General features: G+C 37.4%; 1 protein-coding gene and 1 non-coding gene across 4 annotated transcripts in view; both read left to right on the top strand.

The window, feature by feature from the left end:
* DIPK1A (divergent protein kinase domain 1A) overlaps positions 1–23022 on the top strand; it is a 124903-nt gene extending 101881 nt beyond the window's left edge. For all 3 annotated transcript variants that reach the window (XM_032423563.1, XM_032423568.1, XM_032423578.1), the window contains 3 exons: positions 14808–14915; positions 19590–19766; positions 20892–23022. In XM_032423563.1, coding sequence (XP_032279454.1) covers positions 14808–14915; positions 19590–19766; positions 20892–21704 — 1098 coding nt within the window. In that variant the 3' untranslated portion in view covers positions 21705–23022. The remainder of the gene's footprint in view (positions 1–14807; positions 14916–19589; positions 19767–20891) is intronic.
* On the top strand, positions 20497–20660 carry LOC116627042. The gene has a single exon (XR_004298405.1). It is a non-coding gene; the product is annotated as a U1 spliceosomal RNA (small nuclear RNA).
* Position 23023: the final 1 nt, after the last annotated feature.

Here is a 23023-nt window from a genome sequence, read left to right on the forward strand (position 1 = left end):
TTTCTCTGAAACTGAGGGCAACCACTAATTAGATGTGCTGGGAGCATCTATTTTTTTCTAGTTGTGCTTTTTTTCTTTTATCCACCAAGCTAATTATAATATGTTGTATAATTCATTGTACATTTTCTCTGATCATAGAAATCACTAATTCACTCATTATTCCAGCAAGTCCTATTTTGGTCCCTAACCATAAAGAAATTTTGCACCATTTGACTGTGTAGTTTGCTGGGTTCTTTAAAAAAGAAAAATAGAGCGGGGGGAGGGAGAGAAATTTTTCTTATATACAATTTTCAGGACAACATCGTTTAGTAGTGATATTTCTGGCATGTTCCCGTATGATTGCGAGTGTTTGTTTTGAGGGTCTATCTGGATAATAATGAGGAATCACTCACTGCCATTCTAGTGAACCTTTGTATTATATGAGCACATGCTTTATTCATTCATTCATTCATTCATTCATGAGAGAGAGTGGGGGATGGGCAGGAGGGTCAGAGGAAGAGGGAGAGTGAAATGTTAAGCAGGCTCCAGGCCCAACATGAAGCCAGACGTGGGGCTCCATCTCACGACCCTGAAATCATGACCGGAGTGGAAATCAAGAGTCGGATGCTTAACCGACTGAGCCACCCAGGCACCCCTTTTCTTTTTTTTTTCTTTAGAGAGAGAGCACATGCCTTAACTTGGAAGCAATAAAAATGAAAGAGCCCCTAAATTTTATTACAGTCTCTTTTAAGATCTAATTTCTAGAGATAATGGTTTGTTGGTTAAAACAACTAGCTTAACATATACTAAATTTAGTAGTTTAGAAATATGGTTTTAATTAGATAGTAAAACATAATTATTTCATTTAGCTTTGCATTTGCTTACGATCAAAATTATTATTTGACTCTAGAGGTTCATTTTGTGCTATTATCCTCTGTTTTTAAAATATGGGGCGCCTGGATGGCTCAGTCATTAAGTGTCTGCCTTCGGCTCAGGTCATGATCCCAGAGTCCTGGGATTGAGCCCCGCGTCGGGCTCCTTGCTCTGCGGGAAGCCTGCTTCTCCCCCTGCCCACTCCCCCTGCTTGTGTTCCCTCTCTGGCCGTCTTTCTCTCTGTCAAATAAATAAAATCTTCAAAAATATATATATATATATATATATATATATATATGGGATGAATCCATTTGGAACCTGCTGTTTTCAGAGTACAACCTTAATTTTTTCCTTTTAAGAAAAGTAACGTTTTCTTTTATGCCAATTTGAATTAGATTACCAATCTCTTCTTGGTGAATTTACAGAAAAATATTTACTAAACAAGTTTATTTCAAATCTTAACAAACATAAACCCTATTCTAAGAATAATGCTACTGGTTCTAGTAGCATTATTGGTGGCCTTTGTGTGTTGTGCTGCACTCTCTTATATCATGTGATGGTCATTGTATCCTGAAAGAGGTGGTCTTGTTACTATTAGCATAATTCTGAGAAGCAGTAAAGAGACTAAGGGTTAAAGCCAGTTTAGAAGAAACAAACCAACAGTAAAACACCCATGTTATTTTAGTTACGTGCTTACTAGTACTTGGTAGAACCAGCAGATACAGAGATAAGATATATCCCAGCTCTGAAGATGCTTACAGACTAGTAGAGGATATGGAAAAATAAACAAGAAGCACATAATTGAGACTGGGAGTAGGGTTGCTAAATTTAGCAAAACAGACAAACACAAAAACAGGATGCCCAGTTAAATTTTAATTTAAAATAAACAATGAGTTTATTTTTTGAGTATAGGTATATCTCAAGTATTGCCAATAAGCAACTAATAATTTTCCAATATAAGTATGTCCCATGCAGTATTTCACTGGGCAATCCAACTGAGAACATCCAGAAGACTTTCTGGAAGAGGTTATATCTTAACTGGATTTTGAGGAATAGAACATTACAAGCAGAAGGAGGCCTGTGCATAGCCACAAAGATAGGACAGAATGCTACATTCCAGGAAGCGCCTGGCTAGACCAGAGAGCATGAGGAACGGTTTACTGAGATCACATTAGCACAGTCAAAATCATAAAAGCCCACGTATGTCCTGTTAAGGAGTTTGCCTTTTATCCTCAGGGCAGTATAGAGTCAATAGAAGTTTTCTTTCCTTTTCTTTTTTTAAAGATTTATTTATTTATTTGAGAGAGAAAGCAAGGGGCCAGAACACAAGCTGGGGGGGGGGTGCGGCAGGGAAAGGGAGAACCAGGTTCCCCACTGAGCAGGGAGCCTTACATGGGGCTCAATCCCAGGACCCTGGTCCCAGGACAGACACTTAACCATCTGAGTCACCCAGGTGCCCCTTAAGCAGGGAAGCAAGTGGTCAGATAAACGTTTCATAAGAATTTCATCAATTGTGGAGGGTGGGTAGGTTGGGTAGGAGACATCAGAGGCAAGGAGACCAGTTTTATGGTTGTTATAGTAATCCAGGCACAAAGGAGTCAGGGCTTAAACCATGGCATTGGTGGTGGGAATGGAGGAGAAGAAAAAGTTTCAAAGGATATTAAGGAAATAATTTGATTGCCAGTTGAGTGTGGGAGGGGGGATGAGGAAGAAGAAGAAGTTTAAAACAACTTACTGTTTTTTCCCTCAGATGCATGGGTGGTTGATGGCACCTCTTAATGATGTAGAGAATAAAGAAAGATTAAGTTTGGATAAGAGGAAATAAGTGTCAACAGCAAGCATAGACTACTGTTTCTAGGAGCTAAGCTGGAAATCAGTTGGTTTTGGTTTGGTTTAAATTCTTTAAAATTGTGGTAAAATATACATAACATTTACCATCTTAATCACTTTTTGTTTTTCAGTTTGTCATTACCTTTTTTTTGCTTTATTGATGTGTGATTGACAAATTAAATTGTAAGATTTAAATTTTAAGAGTACAATGTGATGATTTGATATACATACACATTCTGAAAGGATTCCCTCCCTTGAGTTAATTAACACATCCATTACTTCACATATTTATCTTTTTTGGGACATGGGAGTGAAAACATTTAAGTTCTACTCTCAACAAATTTCATTTATACAATACAGTGTTACCCACCGTAGCCACCATCTTATACGTTAGATCCTCAGACCTTATTCATCCTCTAACTGAACATTTATACCCTTTTACCAACCTCTCCCTGTTTCCCACACCCCCCAGCTGGTGGTAACCACTTTTCTACTCTGTTTCTCCGAATTTGACTTTTTTTTTCTTAATTCCACATATAAGTGATATCATGCAGTATTTATCTTTCTCCATCCGTATTTCACTTAGCATAATGCCCTCCAGGTTCATCCATGTTGTTACAAATGACAGGATTTCCTTTTTTAAGGCAGAATAATATTTCATGGTATGTGTGTGTATGTATATATCTGTGCACACACACCACATTTTCTTTATTCATCATTGGACGCTTTGGGGTTTTTTTTATATAAGACCAGTTCTTTGTTTTTTTTTTCAAAAATTATTTTAAGTAAGCTCTATACCCAACATGGGGCTTAAACTCACGACCCCGAGATCAAGAGACGCATGTTGTACCAACTGAGCCAGCCAGGCGCCCCCACTTAGGTTGTTTCTATACCCTTGCTGTTGTGAATAGTCCTGCAATAAACATGAACAGATATCTCATTGAGATAAGGATTTCGTTTCCTTTGTATGTATACCCAGAAGTGGGATTGCTGGATCATATGATAGTTCTATTTTTAGTTTCTTAAAAAAACCTCCATACTGTTTTTCACAGTGCATTATAACTATTTTTAAGTGTACAGTTCAGTAGTGTTACGTATATTCATTGTTGTGCAAGCAGTCTCCATAACTTCTTCATCTTGCAAAACCAAAACTCTATACCCATTATACAAGAACTTCCTATTTCCCTACCCCTCAGCCCATGGCAACCACAGTTCTACTTGCTGTTTCTATGAGTGTGTCTACTGTGGATACCGTATAAAAGTGGAATCACACAGTACTTGTCTTTTTGTGGCTGGCTTATTTCATTTAGCATAATATCCTTAGCGTTCATCCATACTGTAGCATGTTTTAGAATTTCCTTACTTTTCAAGGTTGAACAATATTCTGTTGTATGTATATGCCACATTTTGTTTATCCATTTGTCCATCAATGGACCCTTGGGTTGCAGATTCTGCCTTTTGGCTGGGAAATTGTTTTACTTTTTAAAATTTTTTTAAAGATTTTATTTATTCATTTGAGAGAGAGCACAAGCAGGGGGAGCAGCAGAGGGAGAGGGAGAAGCAGGCTCCTCGCTGAGTAGGGCTAAATCCCAGGACCCTGAGATCATGACCTGAGCCGAAGACAGATGCTTAACCAACTGAGCCACCCAGGCGCCCCTGGGAAATTGTTTTAAACTGACCTCATCCAGTTTGGTTATGCACACTCCCTAGATTCTGTTTTGAAAGATAATGGTAGCTACTGAAAATGTTTGGTATCAGTATTAACTACTCCCACAAAACCCTATTACTGTGTTACAATGAAAATGATTTCTGCCACACATATAGGCATTTATTCAGCACATAGTTATTTGTAAGCAGTCACAAAACCTTTCATATAATCAGTCTGTAAATTTATTAAAGTTCTAATTCTGTCCTTTTAGGTGTTCCTTCAGCTTGCATGAAAGATTTACTCAAGGCAAAAGCAATGATACTCCAGAGGGAAGCTTCTATTACCCTCATAATTAGCATCAGACAACTAGAAATTCTGAACCAGTGATTCTCAAAATGTGGTCTCTTTGACCAGCAGCATTAGTATCACTTGGAAACTTGCTCCAAATGCAAATTTTCAGCCTCACCTGAAACCAAATGAGTCAGGGGGCGCCTGGGTGGCTCAGTCGGTTAAGCGTCTGCCTTCGGCTCAGGTCATGTTCCCAAGGTCTTGGGATTGAGCCCAGAGTCAGGCTCCCTGCTCTGCGGGAAGCCTGCTTCTCCCTCTCCCACTCACTCCCCCTGTTGTGTTCTCTCTCTCTCTCGCTGTCTCTCTCTCCGTCAAAAAATAAACAAAATCTTTAAAAAAAGAGTCAGGAACTCCGACACTGGGGTCCATTTGTCTGTGTTTTAACAAGACCTTCAGGAGATCTGAAGCTCCCTAAAGTTTGAGAATCTTTGTTGTAAAATGATTAACTCTGAGTATCTCCCCAAAGAATAAGGTTATAGCTTCAGCTGGTTCTTATACCTCCATTATGAAAAGGTAAGGGATAGCCCATATTTTAGCCAATCCACATATCTTAAATACATTCAATTTCAGCAATGATAGTCCATTTCTAACATTCCCTATGATATTTAACAAGCTAAAACTTTCACCAATATAATCCTAATTTGCTAATTAACAAAATCCCAGAAATGGATCGATCTTGATTAAGCTGTGGACAATAGAAGCATGTGTAGTAGTTGTCTCGGAGCATGTGCTCCTTTATTACCTGATAAGGACTCCGGCAGAGCACCTGTACATTCCTGGACTATAAACGCACAAATATCACACTGTGTCCGCCGAAGAATTTTAAAGTAAATGACAGACATTATAACAGAAGGGAAGGAGAGAGTGGAGAAGGTTCGTGTGTGTGTGTGTGTGTGTGTGTGTGTGAGTGTGTGTGTGCATATGCGTGTGTGTAGGGAGAGGACAAGAGTGTGATGAGCACAATTAATGGCTGAGAGGAAGAATTCAGGAAAGAGGGGAAAAAAGAAAGATTGACGATACAGTGAGAGTGCCGAGAATGGTGAAGATTAAAATAGCTGATGTGGAGAATTGGAGAGGGTGCTGACCAGACTTGGAGAATTTTCAGGCAACCCAACTCTCCTGTTTTTTCCTAAGGAAAAAATTGGCAAGATTGTCTAAAGTACATTTTTAGAACATGGATCTTAGAAAATGATTTAAAACCTAGCACTTACACATCTGTTCGTTGTTACTGCCCCTTGAGGTACAGTTTCCACAGTTCACGAAATTACCCCTTCGGTGCCAATGGGTTTTGTTAAAATGTAGCTAAAGAGTGCCATCTTCTGGTACCACCAGGTATGTGCAAACAAAGGCAGGATGTATGGTGGAATCCTCAGAGTAATGAAATCTCAGTACTGGAAAAACCTTTAATATTTTCTGCTGAGCATCCTACTGTAAAGTTGAACTTCTTTATAATCTGTGTCTTTTTAGTTAAGAGATCAGATTACTAACAGTGACTATAGTTTGTGTGTATGGCCGTGCCTGGAAAACAAACCAAACTGGATGTGGCCAACCGTACTTTTCATATAAGCGTATGGGGCATTGGCTTTTTGTTTGTGCTGGAAGCCACAGGCTGGAGAGGCTGCTCTTTGTGACTACCTCTTTGATGCTGTTGGCTTGAGGCCTCAGCTCAGAACAGGAATCCGATTCTTGTAGCTGAATGTCAGACTTGTCTTCACCGCTTAACGGTTTACCAATAAGATACTAATTTATTCTCTTTTTTAAATGTTTAATGCATTATAGAAAAGTATTAATTTTATCCTCAGTAGGGTTTTAAAATCAAAACCACTATGTTTTTTTAATCATGGTTATTTTGCAAACATTTACTGAACACTTAAAATACTAAATTCTGTTCTGTGTGCTAGCAAGGGGAGGTTCAAAGATGAACATGACCTTGTCTCTGCCTTTGAATCATCTTACTTTCCACCAGGGAGGGTAACATGAACATAAATGATGTTAGATTAGGGAATATAAGGAAAGAAGGGAGGAAGAATGTAGAATCAGGAAGGAAATAGACAGTCTCAAGATTATCCACTAGAAAGATGGGTGTTGTGGAAAGGGCCATGTTTAAATCTTGACCTGGGGCAGGGTTATGAGTAGAGTGTTCCTCAAGGTTCAGGAGCCAAAAATCAGGACATTTGAAGCAAATAGCTCTTCAAGTCCTATTCCAGAAGCTGTTCATAATAGAATGTGCTATTTCTGCATAAATACCCGGAATACAGTTCCATTTATTCATTCATTCGGCAAGTACTTTTTATGCACATTTGATTATGTGTCAGGCACTGTGCAAGTCCTAAGGAAACAAAGATGAAAGTCCTGTCCCTACTTTGAGTTGCTTGTGCAGAGGGAATGAATGTGACCAAAGCCTCTTAGTAGGAACACTGTGGATGGGCATCCGACCCAGCCATTATGAAATCTGCTCTACGTGTTCCTCTCCAAGATTAAGTAATTCTGGTTCTTTTACCTCAATGGCTAATTAAAACACAGCCTCTGGAGGCAGACCCTCTGGTTTCAGAGTCCAGCACCACCACTCACCTGCCCTGCAAATTTCTTAACCTCTCTTGCCTTAGTTTCTTTATCAATAAAATGGAGATGATGGTAGTATCTATTTTATAGGGGGGTTGTGAAGATTAAAGAGATAAACACGAAAAGCTCTTAGAATAATGTTGACATATAGAAAACAGTGTGACAAATACCCATGTACCTACCATCTAGGTAACAAGCTTTTGCCACATTTGCTTCATTTCTTTTTTAAAGAAAAAAGCATTACAGGTACAATTGAAGCTCTCTTTATCCTCCCTGATATTCTCCTCCCTCTTCCCCAGGGGTAACCACCATCTTGAATTTGGTGTGAGTCCTACCATCATGTTTTCATACTTTCACTATGTGTATATGGGTACATAAACAATATATAGCATTGCTTTGTGTGTTTCTAAACTTGAATTAATGATACTAAACTGCACATATCATTTTGTAACTTTTTCCACTTGACATTGTTTTCAACATTTTTCCATATTGTTCTATGTAGCCTGAGTTCTTTCTTCTTTTTTAATTTAAATTCTAGTTAGTTGACATATAATAGTTTAATATTGGTTTCAAGAGTAGAGTTCAGTGGTTCATAATTTACATATAACACCCAATGCTCTTCCTAACAAGTGCCCTCCTTAATACCCACCACCCATCTGTCCCATCCCTCACCTGCCTCCCTCCATCAACCCTCAGTTTGTTCTCAGTAGTTAAGAGTCTCTTGTGATTTGTTTCCTTCTCTCTTTTCCCCACGCCTGAATGGTCATCCATTTTGTTTCTTAAATTCCTCATATGAGTGAAATCATATAGTATTTTTCTCTGATTCACTTATTTTGCTTAGCATAATACAGTGTAGCTCCATCCATGTCATTGCAAATGGCAAGATTTCATTCTTTTTGAGGGCTGAATAATATTCCTGTGTGTGTACACACACACACACACACACACACACACACACATATATACACATACATCTTCTTTATCCATTCATCAGTCAATGGGCATTTGGGCACTTTCCATAGTTAGACTATTGTTGATAATGCTGCTATAAACATCAGGATGCAGGGCACCTGGGTGGCTCGGCCGTTAAGCAGCTGCCTTTGGCTCAGGTCGTGATCCCTGGGTCCTGGGATCGAGCCCCACATCAGGCTCCCTGCTCAGGGGAGAGCCTGCTTCTCCCTCTCCCTCTGCCTGCCGCTCTGCCTACTTGTGCTATCTCTCTGTCAAATAAATAAATAAAATCTTTTTAAAAAATAAAAAAATAAACATCAGGATGCATGTACGCCTTTGAACGTGTATTTTTGTATCCTTTGGGTAAATACCTAGTAGTGCAATTGCTGGTTGAGGACCCTCCATACTGTTCTTCAGATGGCTGCACCAGTTGCATTCTCACCAATAGTGCTAGAGGGTTCCCCAAGCCTCAGTTCTTTCATTTTAATTACTGTATAGTATTTCATTGTATGAATAGACTTCATTTTATTCAGCCATTCTCCTGTTAATGATCATTTGTGTTGTTATCCATTTTCCACTTAAAAACAGTACTACATCCTGGATGGCACCCTGAGGTCCTCCCAGACTACCTTGACCTGCTATTTTTAGAGGGAAAGATTTTTCATTATGGATTCAATTTTTTTAATGTTTACTGGTCTTATTTAGATTTTCTATTTCTTCTTGCATCATTTTCTATTGTTCTATTTTCCTAGAAAAATTGTTCATTTCAAATGTATTGCCATAGTGTTGTTTATATTATTCACTATCACTACCCTTTTCTTTCCTAATAATCTTTATTTGTGCCTTCTCTTTTTCTCATGGTTAGTCTTGTTAAAGGTTTATCTCCTTTGTTAAAGTTTTTTAAGAACTAGTTTTTGGTATTATTGATCTTTTTCTTTTTTTATTTCTGCTTTTCTTTTCTTCTGCTTCTTTAGGAGGTTTACTCTGTTATTGTTGGGGTCTTTTTGAGCCTCTTCAGTTGAGTGCTTACTATTTATATTCAGTCAGTTGTTTTTTCATCATTACATTTAAAGCTGTAGATTTCCCTCTAAGAACTGCTTTAGCGCATCTCACAAGTTTTAATATGTATACTTTTGTTGTTGTTCAGTTCTAAGTATTCTGCATTTCCATTATGATTTCTCCTTTAATCCAAAAAATATTTAGGAATGTGCTTTTTAGTTTCTGAACATGTCTGTGTTTACATTATTTTTATTGTTGATTTCTTATTTCTTTGTAGTCAGAGGATGTGGTCTACGTGATCTAAATTCACTAGAAACTCTTAACCTGTACGAGGTTTCATTCCAGCTCCTGAGTCAGGCCTCAGAACTCCCACCACCTTTGCCTCAGTGAAGACACATACCAGTGAAATTGCTGGCCATCTGCTACAAGCAGAGATACGAACCAGATGGTTCTGCATTCCCTAAAAATCTCCAGAAGTTGACCTGGGGAAGAAAATATTGAGCATCTCCCATGTGGTCCCCCCAAACTTGAGTCTAGGAACTAGATTGCTCTGCTCCTCCTATGAAAATGAAACCTCATGTTTTTGGTTACAGCCAGGTCTACAGAAAGCAGGCGTGGTCAAGGCTTACCCAGGAACTTCTCTGGTAGTGACAGCTGAAGAGCAACAGCTTCTGGGTGTTGGCACTTACTTCTTCACATGGGCAGGGCTCTCCATCTCTACCAAGGCTATCCTCATCCTCACAGCAAACTGTAGAAAGTGTTGGTAGGAGGGCCTTTCAAGAATTGAGTGATTAACAGACTCGACTGTGCTTTGGCTATTTCCTTGGGATCAATGAAAAATTTAAGCCCCCAAGATGAAAGGCTCAAGAAATTATCCACAATCCCTATCCTTACACAAGAGAAGCCCAATGTTGGCCCTTAATAGGTTGCATGATCCCAAGAACCAGAGCTGGGCAAGATTGATCTGTGAGCAGCATCATGTCATCAGACTGAGGGAACCAGACAGACAAGGAGAATTCTGGCGAAGAACAATCAAAAGGTAATTGCAGAAACCAGAAAAGAGCAAGAGATCTAAAGCAAAGATTGGGAAATGAAGGTCAGAGGAATTTTTGCCAACTACAGGAACATACCATAACCTTGTATTGTTATTTTATATTGGTTAATTCCTTCTTTCTGCTTTCTCTGGATTAATTTTTTTCTAATTTCTTGAATTTTTAATTTATTTGTTTTGTTCTTTGCTGTTTATGAACATAATTAAGATGGAGTTCTTTAAGCAGTTCTTTGATTTTATCATTAGTTTTATTTTCAGTTTCTGTTATTGTTATTTCCTAGATACTTAAAATTTCAATTTGGACTTTCTCTTTGACTTTCAAGAATTAAAAGAACATTTAATTATGTATGGAAAAATGTTTTGTTAATTCCAAGTTTTAGCATAATGTGATTGGAGAATACTGTTTGTGCCATTTCTATTAAGTGGAATGTATTAAGGCTTTGGTCTAATTTTATAGGTGTTCCGTGGGCATTTGAAAGGGCTGTTATCAAGGCATGCATGCATGCATTTATTTATTTATTTGTTTATTATTCATTTGAGACACAGAGATACAGCGAGAGAGAGAGAGAGCATGAGCGGGGGGAGAGGCAGAGGGTGAGGGAGAAGCAGACTCCCTGCTGAGCAGGGAGCCCGATGTGGGGCTCCATCCCAGAACTCCAGGATCATGACCTGAGCCGAAGGCAGATGCTCAACCATCTGAGCCACCCAGGCACCCTGTTCTCAAGGCATTTAGATCTACTTTATTAGTCAGGTTTTTTAGTTCTTCTATATTCTTTTTTCATAGACTTCCTGATCTGTCATGGACTAAGAAAAGTGAACTAGGGTCTCCTACTCTAATACCTTTCTGTTTATTTCTTTTTCTATTTCTTATAGATTTTGTTTAATGATTTTTAATTCTATTTTGCCTTATAGAAACTCACAAAAGTAATATCTTTGTTGTGGATTGTGTGTTTTATCATTATAAAGAGCCTTTTTTTTTTCAACCTTATTTAATGCTTTCTCCACCTCTGACTTCAACCTTGTCTGGTGTAAGATTGTGACTTAATTGTGTTTTCCTTACATTTGGCTGCTATACCTATACTATCCTTTATTTTCAACTTTTTTGACACTGTTTTCTGAGGATATTTTTCTTTCAATAGATGAACTTATCCCACTGACATTTATAGATAGGACTTAGTTCTGTAGCACATTGTATGACCTACTTTCTGTTTTGAAGGATCGTTTGGTTTGTATCTTTCTCTAGATGGTGTATATTTCTTTGTTTTATGCATGTTCTGATAATTAGGAAGGTTTGTATTCTGTATTTAGCTCTTCTACTGTGTAGCTTTTTATGCTGTAACTTTTAAAAATGTACTTTATCCTCTATTTCCTTAGAACAAATCTTATTATAAGCATTGACAAAATTATAATTCTGTTCATCTCATCTCTTTTGCTCCATCTAATTTTAATCAATACATTATTATTATTATTAGTGATCATTGGTATACTTTTGAATATTCTTCTATCTCTGTTACTTGATTTATATGTTATCTTTTGACCTTGAATATTAAAGATAAATCAATCCTTTTGCCACCTTCCATCTTCTTACATCTTCTCTTCTTGGTTTTTGTTAATTTTATTACTTTTACTGGTGTAGTTTATAATATTAACATTCTGAACAATATACAGTAGTTATTATGAGAATGAGCTCTGGAACCAGACTGCCTAGGTTGGAATCTTGGCTTTATCATTTTTTAGGTGTGTGACCTTAAGCAAGTTACTTAACAGATAATTGTTTCCTTGTTTTTACAGTGTATTTAACAATAGGTTCTACCTCACAGGTTTGTTTTCATGATAATGAAGGTATAGCACTAGAACAGTGCCTGACATATAATAAGCATCTAGTAGTTATCAGATATCTTATTAATTATTATGAAGTAGATTCCCAAGGTTGTTTTCATCCCAATCCTATATTTCAGCTGGCTTCCACGTTCAGGTTCTCTGTTCATCTCTTGGTTACCTAAATTCCATTCCCCAGATAGTTCTTTAAGAGACACTAACGGGGGGCGCCTGGGTGGCTCAGTTGGTTAAGCGACTGCCTTCGGCTCAGGTCATGATCCTGGAATCCCAGGATCGAGTCCCGCATCGGGCTCGCTGCTCGGCAGGGAGTCTGCTTCTCCCTCTGACCCTCCTCCCTCTCATGCTCTCTGTCTCTCATTCTCTCTCTCTCAAATAAATAAATAAAATCTTTAAAAAAAAAAAAAAGAGACACTAACGGGAGTTCTATTTTCTAATCCTTATATGTTCAGAAACATTTGATGCTTTTACTTGAAGGTTTAGCTATGTAAAATAATAGTACCTACTATTGAGCACTTATTAAAATCACAGGTGATCTGCACTCATTATTATATCATTTTACCTCATAATAATGCTATAATTTTATTATTTATGGTTTTTTTTTTTTTTTTTTTTTACGGAAGCTCTATGCCCAGCATGGGGCTTGAACTCACAACCCTGAGATCAAGAGTCACATGCTCTACCAACTGAGCCAGCCAGGTGCCCCCTTCATAGTTATGCTATAAGTCAAGTATTTTTCATATCCCCTTTAACAAATGAAAAATTAGGATCCAGGCAAGTCACACTTCCTTTCTCAAAGACTTTGCTGGCATTGCACCATTATCTACCACTGATATGGCCATGGAGAAATCTGAGGCCAGTCTGATTTATTTCCTTTTAAAGGTGCCTTGATCTTTTTGCCTGAACGCTCAAAGGATTATTTATTTTTGAAGTCTGGTAAAATTCAATGGGATAGGTCACAAGGGTCATTCTGTCAGTTTTCTTGGGACACTGTGTGTCCTTTCAATCTATAAAGTGTCTTTTCGCTTACATGAAGTCGCCTTGAATTGTACTTTGAATATTTTTTCATTTCCACTTGTTCTGTTCTCCCTCATGTGGACATGCTTGATATCCTTTGTCTTCTGTATCTATAATTTTGTCTCAGATTATTTTTAGTTCTTTTTAAATTTCCATTGCCCTTTTCTCACTTTCCTTAACCTCGCCCTCATTGACGTTTAACTGTGCTGTCATCTTCGTCTGCCTCCTTCCCCTGCCCCCACTTATAATGTGGTTTTAATTTCTAGGATTTTTTCCTTTTCTTCCTGAATTCTGCTAGCTTATTTTACATTTCCTTCTGTTATCTCATCATCAATTCTTCTGCTTTGAGGTCTTGTTTTTTAAGCTGTTTCATTAAGTCCTTTGAATTCACAGCATTATGTTTGGTCTGCTTCGTGGCAACATTTTTCTGGAAAATGTCTTTTTATAACATTAGCTTTTCATTTTCTTTCCTCCTTTTTCTTGTAGATTTGCTGTATAGATCTTACTTTCCTTTGGTCATTACTCATTACTGAATGAAAAGCGTTCTTCCTCAACCAGCTATTTGTAGGAAGCACCTGGAGTAGTGAATTGTGCTGGTCATGAGGCGGCTGTGGCCCAGAGTTTGTGTGTATGTGTGTCATGTGCGAGAAAGAGAAAAAAGGAGAAACAAAGAGACAAAATTACTCACACAGATTGGCTTAGCGAGTATTACCTCCCCAGCAGATGCTCATAATATACTCTCCCTCAACCCATTTCATTAACAGACTGCCTCCAACATAGATAACATTTTGAAGGAGTTTATCATTCAGCACTGCCTTGTTTTGCTACTTCATGATGCCAGAGTCCTTGGAAGTTCCCACAGCTTGGGCCCCTTTAAATCTTCATTGCAAATCAGGGTAATGGTTCTACGGCCACTTTGGTGCTGTGCCAACACAGAACTGAAGTCACAGCAGGTCTTTAATCTCAACATACTGTGGACTCTGGTGTAATTTTCACTGAATTTGGTAGGCCATCCTCACTAACTGTGCCTTAAGTTTACCTTGTTACCTTATCAAAGATGGAGTTTGTGTTTATTTCTCTTATTTTCTTATTTTTGGGTAATCTCAAGGATGACCAGATGACAGAGGTAATTTTATTTTGTTATTTTTAAATATTTTGGTATTTTTTAAAAAGATTTGATTTATTTGTTTGAGAGAGAGATAGTGAGACACAGAGCATGAGCGGAGGGGGAGGAGCAGAGGGAGAGGAAGAAGCAGACTCCCCGCTGAGCAGGGAGCCTGACGTGGGGCTCGGTCCCAGGACCCTGGGATCATGACCTGAGCCGAATGCAGACGCTTAACCAACTGAGCCACACAGGCACCCCAATATTTTGGTGTTTTAAACTTTAATTTTTTATTTTAAAACCAGAACCACTTTTTAAAAGAGTGCCTCTAATTTCAGAGCCAGTACCATACCACTTCAGACCATGTTAAGTGGGAAAAATAGCTTCCAAATTCTATGCACACCCTAGTCCCAGCAAGATCTCCCATCATCATATAGATGGTAAGAACTGAGCTTGGATTCAAATTCAAGTCTGTCCAAATCCAGAGCCTGAGTTCTTTTTCATCATAGAACTTCATCTTAAAGAATACTGATATCTCCTTACATTGTCTTTATTATGTTTCTTCTTGTAAACATTTTCCTATTAACTACTTTTTGTTTTCTGGTTTTTAGTGTGACAAGTACAAGACTGGAGTTATTGATGGGCCTGCATGTAATAGCCTTTGTGTTACAGAAACTCTATACTTTGGGAAATGCTTATCCACCAAGCCCAACAATCAGGTATGGACATTATGAATAAACGTTCCAGAATGATAATGCACTCTAATTTTACCTTAAATGAAAGCATTATTAAAAGAATTCTTGAACCAGAGCGTTAGGAAATTTTATATACTTCAATTTTGTATGCTTTGATTCACTCATCCAACAGATGTTTATTAATCCCTTATTCCCAGTATATTCCAGACACTGTTTAGTTACTAGGAATTCAGTGATGATTAAGATAGATAAGATTACTTCCCTCATGGATCTTATATTTATTAATAGTGACTAATTCTGGGGTATGGGATTAGGGATATGGGATTAGGGAAATGGAAACAGAAGAGTTTTGCCTTTCATCTTTCTGTGTAATGTGACTATTAAAAAATGTATTTATAGCGGGCACCTGGGTGGCTCAGTTGGTTAAGCAACTGCCTTCGGCTCAGGTCATGATCCTGGAGTCCCGGGATCGAGTCCCGCATAGGGCTCCCTGCTCAGCAGGGGGTCTCCTTCTCCCTCTGACCCTCCTCCCTCTCATGCTCTTTCTCTATCATTCTCTCTCTCAATAAATAATAAAAATCTTTAAAAAAATGTATTTATAGCTATAAATGCTTACATTAACAAACAAGAAAGATCTCAAATCAACAAGCTAACTTTACAATTTAAGGAACTTGAAAAAGAACAAACTAAATCCAAAGCTAGCAGAAGGAAATAAATAATACAGTTTACAGCAGAGATAAATGAAATGGAGAAATGAAAAACAATAGAGAAAAATCAATGAAACCAAAAGTTGGTTCTTGGAAAAGATCAACAAAATTGACAAACCTTTAGCTAGATGGTCTAAGAAAAAAAGAGAAGGCTCAAATTACTAAAATCAGGAATAAAGTGGGGACATTACTGCTGATTCTACATAAATAAAAAGGATTATATGAAAGTACTATGAACAGTTGTGTACCAACAAGTTAGATAACCTAGATGAAATGGAGAAATTCCTAGAAATAGAAAACCTACCAAGAAATAGAAAATCTGAATAGATCTATAACTAGAAGGAGATTGAATCAGTAATCAAGAGTCTCCCAACAAGAAAAGCCCTGAGCCTGCCTTCACTGGTGAATTCTACCAAACATTTAAATCCTTCTCAGCCTTTTCCAAAAAATTGAAAAGAAGGGAATACTTCCTGACTCATTCTGTGTGGCCAGCATTACCCTGATACCAAAGCCAGATAAAGACACTTGTACAAGGAAAGAAATCTGCAGACTTTGTGTACATTAATGCAAAATCCTCAACAAAATACTACCAAACCAAATTGGGCATATTAAAAAGATCATACACCATGACCAAATGGGATTTATTCCTGGAATGCTGGAATAGTTTGACATACAAAAGTCAATCAATTTAATACACTAGATCAGCAAAATGAAGGGAAAAAAACCCCACAGGATCATCTCAGTTGATGCAGGAAAAGTATTTGACAAAATTCAGTACACTTTCATGATAAAAACACTCAGTAAATAGGAATAGAAGGCAATTACCTTAACATAATAAAATCCACATGTAAAAACCCATAGCTAATATATTTAATGGTTAAAGTCTGAAAGCTTTTCCTCTAAAATCAGGAACAAGGCAAGGATGCCCACTTTTGCCACTTGTATTCAACATAATACTGGAAGTTCTAGCCAAATCAGACAAGAAAGAGAAATAAAAGGCACCCAAATTAGAAAGGAAAAAGTAAAATTAGGGGCACCTGGGTGGCTCAGTCGTTAAGTGTCTGCCTTCAGCTTGGGTCATGATCCCAGGGTCCTGGGATTGAGCCCCACATCAGGCTCCCTGCTCAGCGGGAAGCCTGCTTCTCCCTCTCCCACACCCCTTGCTTGTGTTTCCTCTCTCACTGTGTCTCTCTCTGTCAAATAAATAAAATCTTTAAAAAAAAAAAAGTAAAATTACATCTGTTTGCAGATGACATGATCTTTTATGTAGATCATGGGAGGTAGAAAACCCTTTAATGGGGGTAGAAAACCTTTTATGGGGGGGAGAAAAACCTTTTATGTAGGAAGAAGTTGTGAGAGCTAATAAATGAATTCAGCAAAGTAGCTGGAAACAAAGTCAACACACAAAAATCAGTTGTATTTCTATACAGTAACAATGAATAATCCACAAAGAAAATTAAGAAAACCATTCTGGGGTGCCTGGGTGGCTCAGTCCGTTAAGCATCTGCCTTTGGCTCAGGTCATGATCCCAGGGTGCTGGAATCAAGCCCCGCATCAGGCTCCCTGCTCTTGGGGAGCCTGCTTCTCCCTCTCCTCCCTGCTCATGCTTTCTCTCTCTCATAAATAAATAAATAAAATCTTTAAAAAAAAAAAAAGAAAGAAAACCATTCCATTTACAGTAGCATCAAAAAGAATAAAGTACTTAGGAATTAACTTAACCAGGGAGGTGAAGGACTTTACAATGAAAACTTCAAAGCATTGCTGAAAGAAATTAAAGATATAAACAAGTGGAAACACATCACATGTTCATGGATTGGAAGACTTAGTATTGTTAAGATGTTAATACTTCCCAAAGTGATCTACAGATTCAGTGAAATTCCCATCAAAATCCTGATGACATTTTTTGCAGAAATAGAAAAACCCACCCAAAAATTAATATGGAATCTCAAAGGACCCCAAATAGCAAAACAGTCATGAAAAAGGACTACAGAGCTGAAGGACTCATATTTCCTGATTTCAAAACTTACTACAAAGCTACAGTAATCAAAACAGTGTGTACTGGAATGAAGACAGACATATAGATCAATAGAATAGAGAACCCAGAAATAAGCCCTCACATATTTGGTCAAATGATTTTTGACAAGAGTGCTAAGAGCATTTGATAGAGAAAGGATGGTCTTTTCAACAGACACTGCTAGGAAAACTGGATATCCACATACAAAAGAACAAAGTGGGACCCTTACCTAATACCATATGCAAAAATTAAGTCAAAATAGATCAAAGACTTAAATGTAAGAACTAGGGCGCCTGGGTGGCTCAGTTGGTTAAGCGACTGCCTTCGGCTCAGGTCATGATCCTGGAGTCCCGGGATCGAGTCCCACATGGGGCTCCCTGCTCAGCAGGGGGTCTGCTTCTCCCTCTGCCCTCTTCCCTCTCATGCTCTCTGTCTCTCATTCTCTCTCTCTCAAATAAATAAATAAAATCTTTAAAAAAAAAAAAAAAATGTAAGAACTAAAACCATAAAACTCTTAGAAAAAAATACAGGGTGAAAGCTTCATGACATTGGATTTGGCAATGATTTCTTGGCTCTGACACCAAAGGCACAAGCAACAAAAGAAAAAGAGACAAATTGTACTTTATGAAAATTTAAAAATTTTATGCATCAAAAGAATATCAAATCTACAGAATGAGAGAAAATATTTGCAGATCATATATCCAATAGGGATTAATATCTAGAATATATAGAGAACTCCTGGGGCGCCTGGCTGGCTCAGTTGGTAAAGCATGCAACTCTTGATCACAGGGTCATGAATTCGTGCCCCACACACATTTACTAAAAAAAAGTAGAGAAGGAGAGGGGGAGAGAGAGAGAGAGAGAGAACTCCTAAAACTCAACAACAAAAACTACCAGATTAAAAAATGTGCAAAGGACTTGAATAGGCATTTCTCAAAAAAAGATATACAGACGGCCAATAAGTACATGAAAAGATGCTCAGCATCACTTGATCATTAGGGAAATACAAATCAAAATCACAGTGAGATACCACTTCACACCATTAGGATGGCTACTATCAAAAAATGGAAATTTACAAGTGTTGACAAGGATGGAGAGAAATTGGAATCCTTATGCACTGTTGGTGGGAATGTAAAATGGCACAGCCACTGCAGAAAACAGTTCCTCAAAATAATTAAAAATATACTGTTCTTATGATCCAGCAATTTCACTTCTGGGTACATACCTAAAAAAATTGAAAGCAGAGTCTCCAAAAGATATTTGTACACCCAAGTTCAGGTCAGCATTATTCACAATAGCTAAAACGTGGAAGCATCCAAGTGTCCATGAGAAGGTGAATAGAAATGCAAAATGTGGTATATCCATACAGTGGACTATTATTCAGCTTTAAAAAGAAGGAAATTCTGACACATGCTACTGTACGGATGAATCTTGAATTCACTTGCTAAGTGAATCTTGAGTTTCACTTGCTAAGTGAAATAAGCCAGTCACAAAAAGGCAAATTTTGTATGGTTCCATTTATATGAGATGCTTACAGTAGTCAAAATTATAAAGACAGAGAATAGAATGGTGATGCCAGGGGCTTGGGGCGGGGGAGGGGGAAAGGGAGTTATTATTTAATAGGTATAGAGTTTCAGTTTTACAAGATGAAGAGAGTGCTGCAGAAGGATGGTAGTGATGGCTGCACAACATTATGAATGTAATACCATTGAGCTGTACACTAAAAATGGTTAAGATGGTAAATTTTATGTTTTTAGTATTTTACCACAATTAAAAAATTGGAAAAAATAAAATTGATCATGGTCAAAAATATATTTATTTAGGCATGCATTGCTTTTATAATCTAAAAGTTACATAAAAAAGCTAAATCTCAGTATTTTGTTACTTGTTTTTGTAGGAGGAAGAAGATACTAAAAATACATTGGTAAAGTTCTCTATTCAGCCTAAAGAGTAATTTGTCATTCTTTTTTCACTTAGATGTATTTAGGGATTTGGGGTAATCTACCAGGTGTTGTGAAATGTCAAATGGAACAAGCACTTCATCTTGATTTTGGAACTGAATTGGAACCAAGGAAAGAAATAGTGCTATTTGATAAGCCAACAAGGGGAACTACTGTACAGAAATTCAAAGAAATGGTCTATAGTCTCTTTAAAGTAAGTATTCCATTCACATGTTGCTAGTGTGAAGTGGTACATTCTTCTGGAAGAGTTGGCAAGACCTCATCCTAAGCCATAAAAATGTTGCTATTCTTTAACTTACATCCGGGACTCCATCTTGAGAAAAAATTCAAATAAAATGTGTGGAGGATGTTTACATTAACATTATTTATGATAGCTAAAAATGTCCAGATATGAAAGGGGAGTTCATTAAGTAGATGAGCAGCTCTATAGTTTGATACTGTACCCGATACACATTTTTTAAAAGGTGGGAGAAGGGCTAAAACTAGTATACATATCCTGATTGCAAATTATTTAAAAAATTTAAAGAAATATTCAAAGATTAAATATATTAAAAGATAAAAAATTTACCATTTTGGAAACAATCTCGTTTTTTATTGGTGTCATATTTTCATTCAAAATCTTACTTTTAAGTTTACATTTTCAGACTATTTTATCCTAAGAACCTTCACAGGGACATACTTTTTAACCTTCATCATTGGAATAATACAACTTAAACAAAATAGTTGTTAATGTGTTAATTACGAAATAGGAAAAAATATTCAGTTGACTCTTATTATAACTGGATATGAGCACATTACACTGCAATTTTGCAAGTAAATGTATGAATAAGACAGAATAATTAGTGTGTTGGATAACTGTATCAACAGGGCCCATGGGGCTATGGGAGCTAGGGCGGCCCATTTCTTAAATATACTTAATGATGATACTTACCTGGCAGGGGAGATACCATGATCACGAAGGTGGTTTTCCCAGGGCAAGGCTTATCCATTGCACTCCGGATGTGCTGACCCCTGCGATTTCCCCAAATGTGGGAAACTCGACTGCATAATTTGTGGTAGTGGGGGACTGCGTTCGCGCTTTCCCCTGAAAAAAAAAAAATATATACTTAATGAAGTGGGTTTTACTACAATTATATAAAACCTACTTCTAATCAACATAGTAAGCATCATAAATATTTGGAGATGTATTAAGTTCCTTTATGGAGACTCAGGAATAAGATTATTACTTAAGATGGTAATCCCCATAAAATTAATATGTATATTACATATGAGGTATTTTTCAAACCTTCTGTGTTTAGCTAAATTCTTACCTTTATAGGCAAAGTTGGGTGACCAAGGAAATCTCTCTGAACTGGTTAATCTCATCTTGACGGTGGCTGATGGAGACAAAGATGGCCAGGTTTCCTTGGGGGAAGCAAAGTCAGCATGGGCACTTCTTCAACTAAATGAATTTCTTCTCATGGTGATACTTCAAGATAAGGAGCATACCCCCAAATTAATGGGATTCTGTGGTGATCTCTATGTGATGGAAAGTGTTGAATATACCTCTCTTTATGGAATAAGCCTTCCATGGGTCATTGAACTTTTTATTCCATCTGGGTTCAGAAGAAGCATGGATCAGTTGTTCACACCATCATGGCCTAGAAAGGCTAAAATAGCCATAGGACTTCTAGAATTTGTGGAAGATGTTTTCCACGGCCCCTATGGAAACTTCCTCATGTGTGATATTAGTGCCAAAAACCTAGGATATAATGATAAGTATGATTTGAAAATGGTGGACATGAGAAAAATTGTGCCAGAGACAAACCTGAAAGAAATTATAAAGGATCGTCACTGTGAGTCTGATTTGGACTGTGTTTATGGCACGGATTGTCGAACTAGCTGTGATCAGAGTACAATGAAGTGTACTTCAGAAGTGATACAACCAAACCTAGCAAAAGCCTGTCAGTTACTCAAAGACTACCTACTGCGTGGTGCTCCAAGTGAAATTCGTGAAGAATTGGAAAAGCAACTTTATTCTTGTATTGCTCTCAAAGTCACAGCAAATCAAATGGAAATGGAACATTCTTTGATACTAAATAACCTAAAAACATTACTGTGGAAGAAAATTTCCTATACAAATGACTCTTAGTTCATTTGGACATTGTGACCATTATAGGAAACTTAACAATTCTAAGGAAAATGTTTGAGCATTAAAAAAAAAAAAAAATGGCTTCTGATTCAAATCCCTGCCAGTTACACAAAACTCCTTCCCCCTGGTTTTAAGAAGCCATCATCTTAAGATACATGTTGATTGCTGAAGTAATGGCAGGAGGTATAGGATGAACAGGTCCAAAGATTTCATTCCTGCTGTTAGAAGCCCTGGTAGATTTTCCAGTACATTCACTGTGTAACTATTTTGACTAATGACCTAAAATAATGCTGTGAAAAGCCTCATTCCATAAACATCAACAGTGAGAGTATTTTGTAGATGTTAGCCAAAATACCATTGCTGGAAACATTGTTTGCATTGAAGCTGCTGTTTAAAAAAATAATTATACATTTACTAAAGTCTTAGCATGGTAAAGTTCGCACATTAACAGAAATTAAGACTGCAAAGCAGGTAAAGTTACTCCTTTATAAACAGATGTTGGGTTAATAGCATGGTTTGTTGTATTTATAGACTTAAAACATTTAGACATTATATGGCTTCAGAATGTTTTGAGTGGTTATTAGTCTCGTAATTGCCAATTTTAAGAGGCTGAAACTGGATGAGCTTTCATCATCCTAGATTTGATGGGTCCTTCTTAGTGTCAATGAGCTGAGTCCTTTAAAACTGACATTAAGGCCATCAAACCCAACCCAGATCCATGTATCTGAATTTGAGCTATGGGGAAGTGGGACATTAGGAGCCAGACTCTGAAATCATGTTAACTTTTTAATAACAATTTTCCATTTTTGAACAGTATTTCCTGTTGGCCAAAGGGCTATTTCTTAAGAGGCATGTAAGTTTTTTTTTCATGTAAACTTGATATGCAAGTTAATATTTGCCCTTTTAATGTTATTTTCATGTTTATTAAGATCTGGCATGTACCTCTCAACATCTCCATAAAATGGAACACCTTATCTGAAGGAAGACCCAATATATTCTGCTCAAAGTTTTCACCTGAGTAAAGTGAATGTTAGTTATGTGAACTTCATTGGACAGCTTTCTCTCAAAAATTAAAGCCATTGATTTAGCACCAGTTTTGCTTATTTTAAAATTGTGTACTTTGAAGGTACTTTTTCTTCCCACCAGCCATCTGGTTACAATGAATGAAGAAATATTTCCTAGTGGACGGTTGGTCTCTTGCTTGCCACACTGTTTAGGGAGAGCTGCACATCATACAACTGGAGGGATTAACTCCTGTCAGGGAAAACAGAAGCCTGAGAAGCAGGTGTGAATTTTGAGTCAATACTTGTTTCTCAAAG

Source organism: Phoca vitulina, unplaced genomic scaffold, assembly GCF_004348235.1.
Source record: "Phoca vitulina isolate PV1807 unplaced genomic scaffold, GSC_HSeal_1.0 scaffold2, whole genome shotgun sequence".
Classification (NCBI taxonomy): Eukaryota; Metazoa; Chordata; class Mammalia; order Carnivora; family Phocidae; genus Phoca; species Phoca vitulina.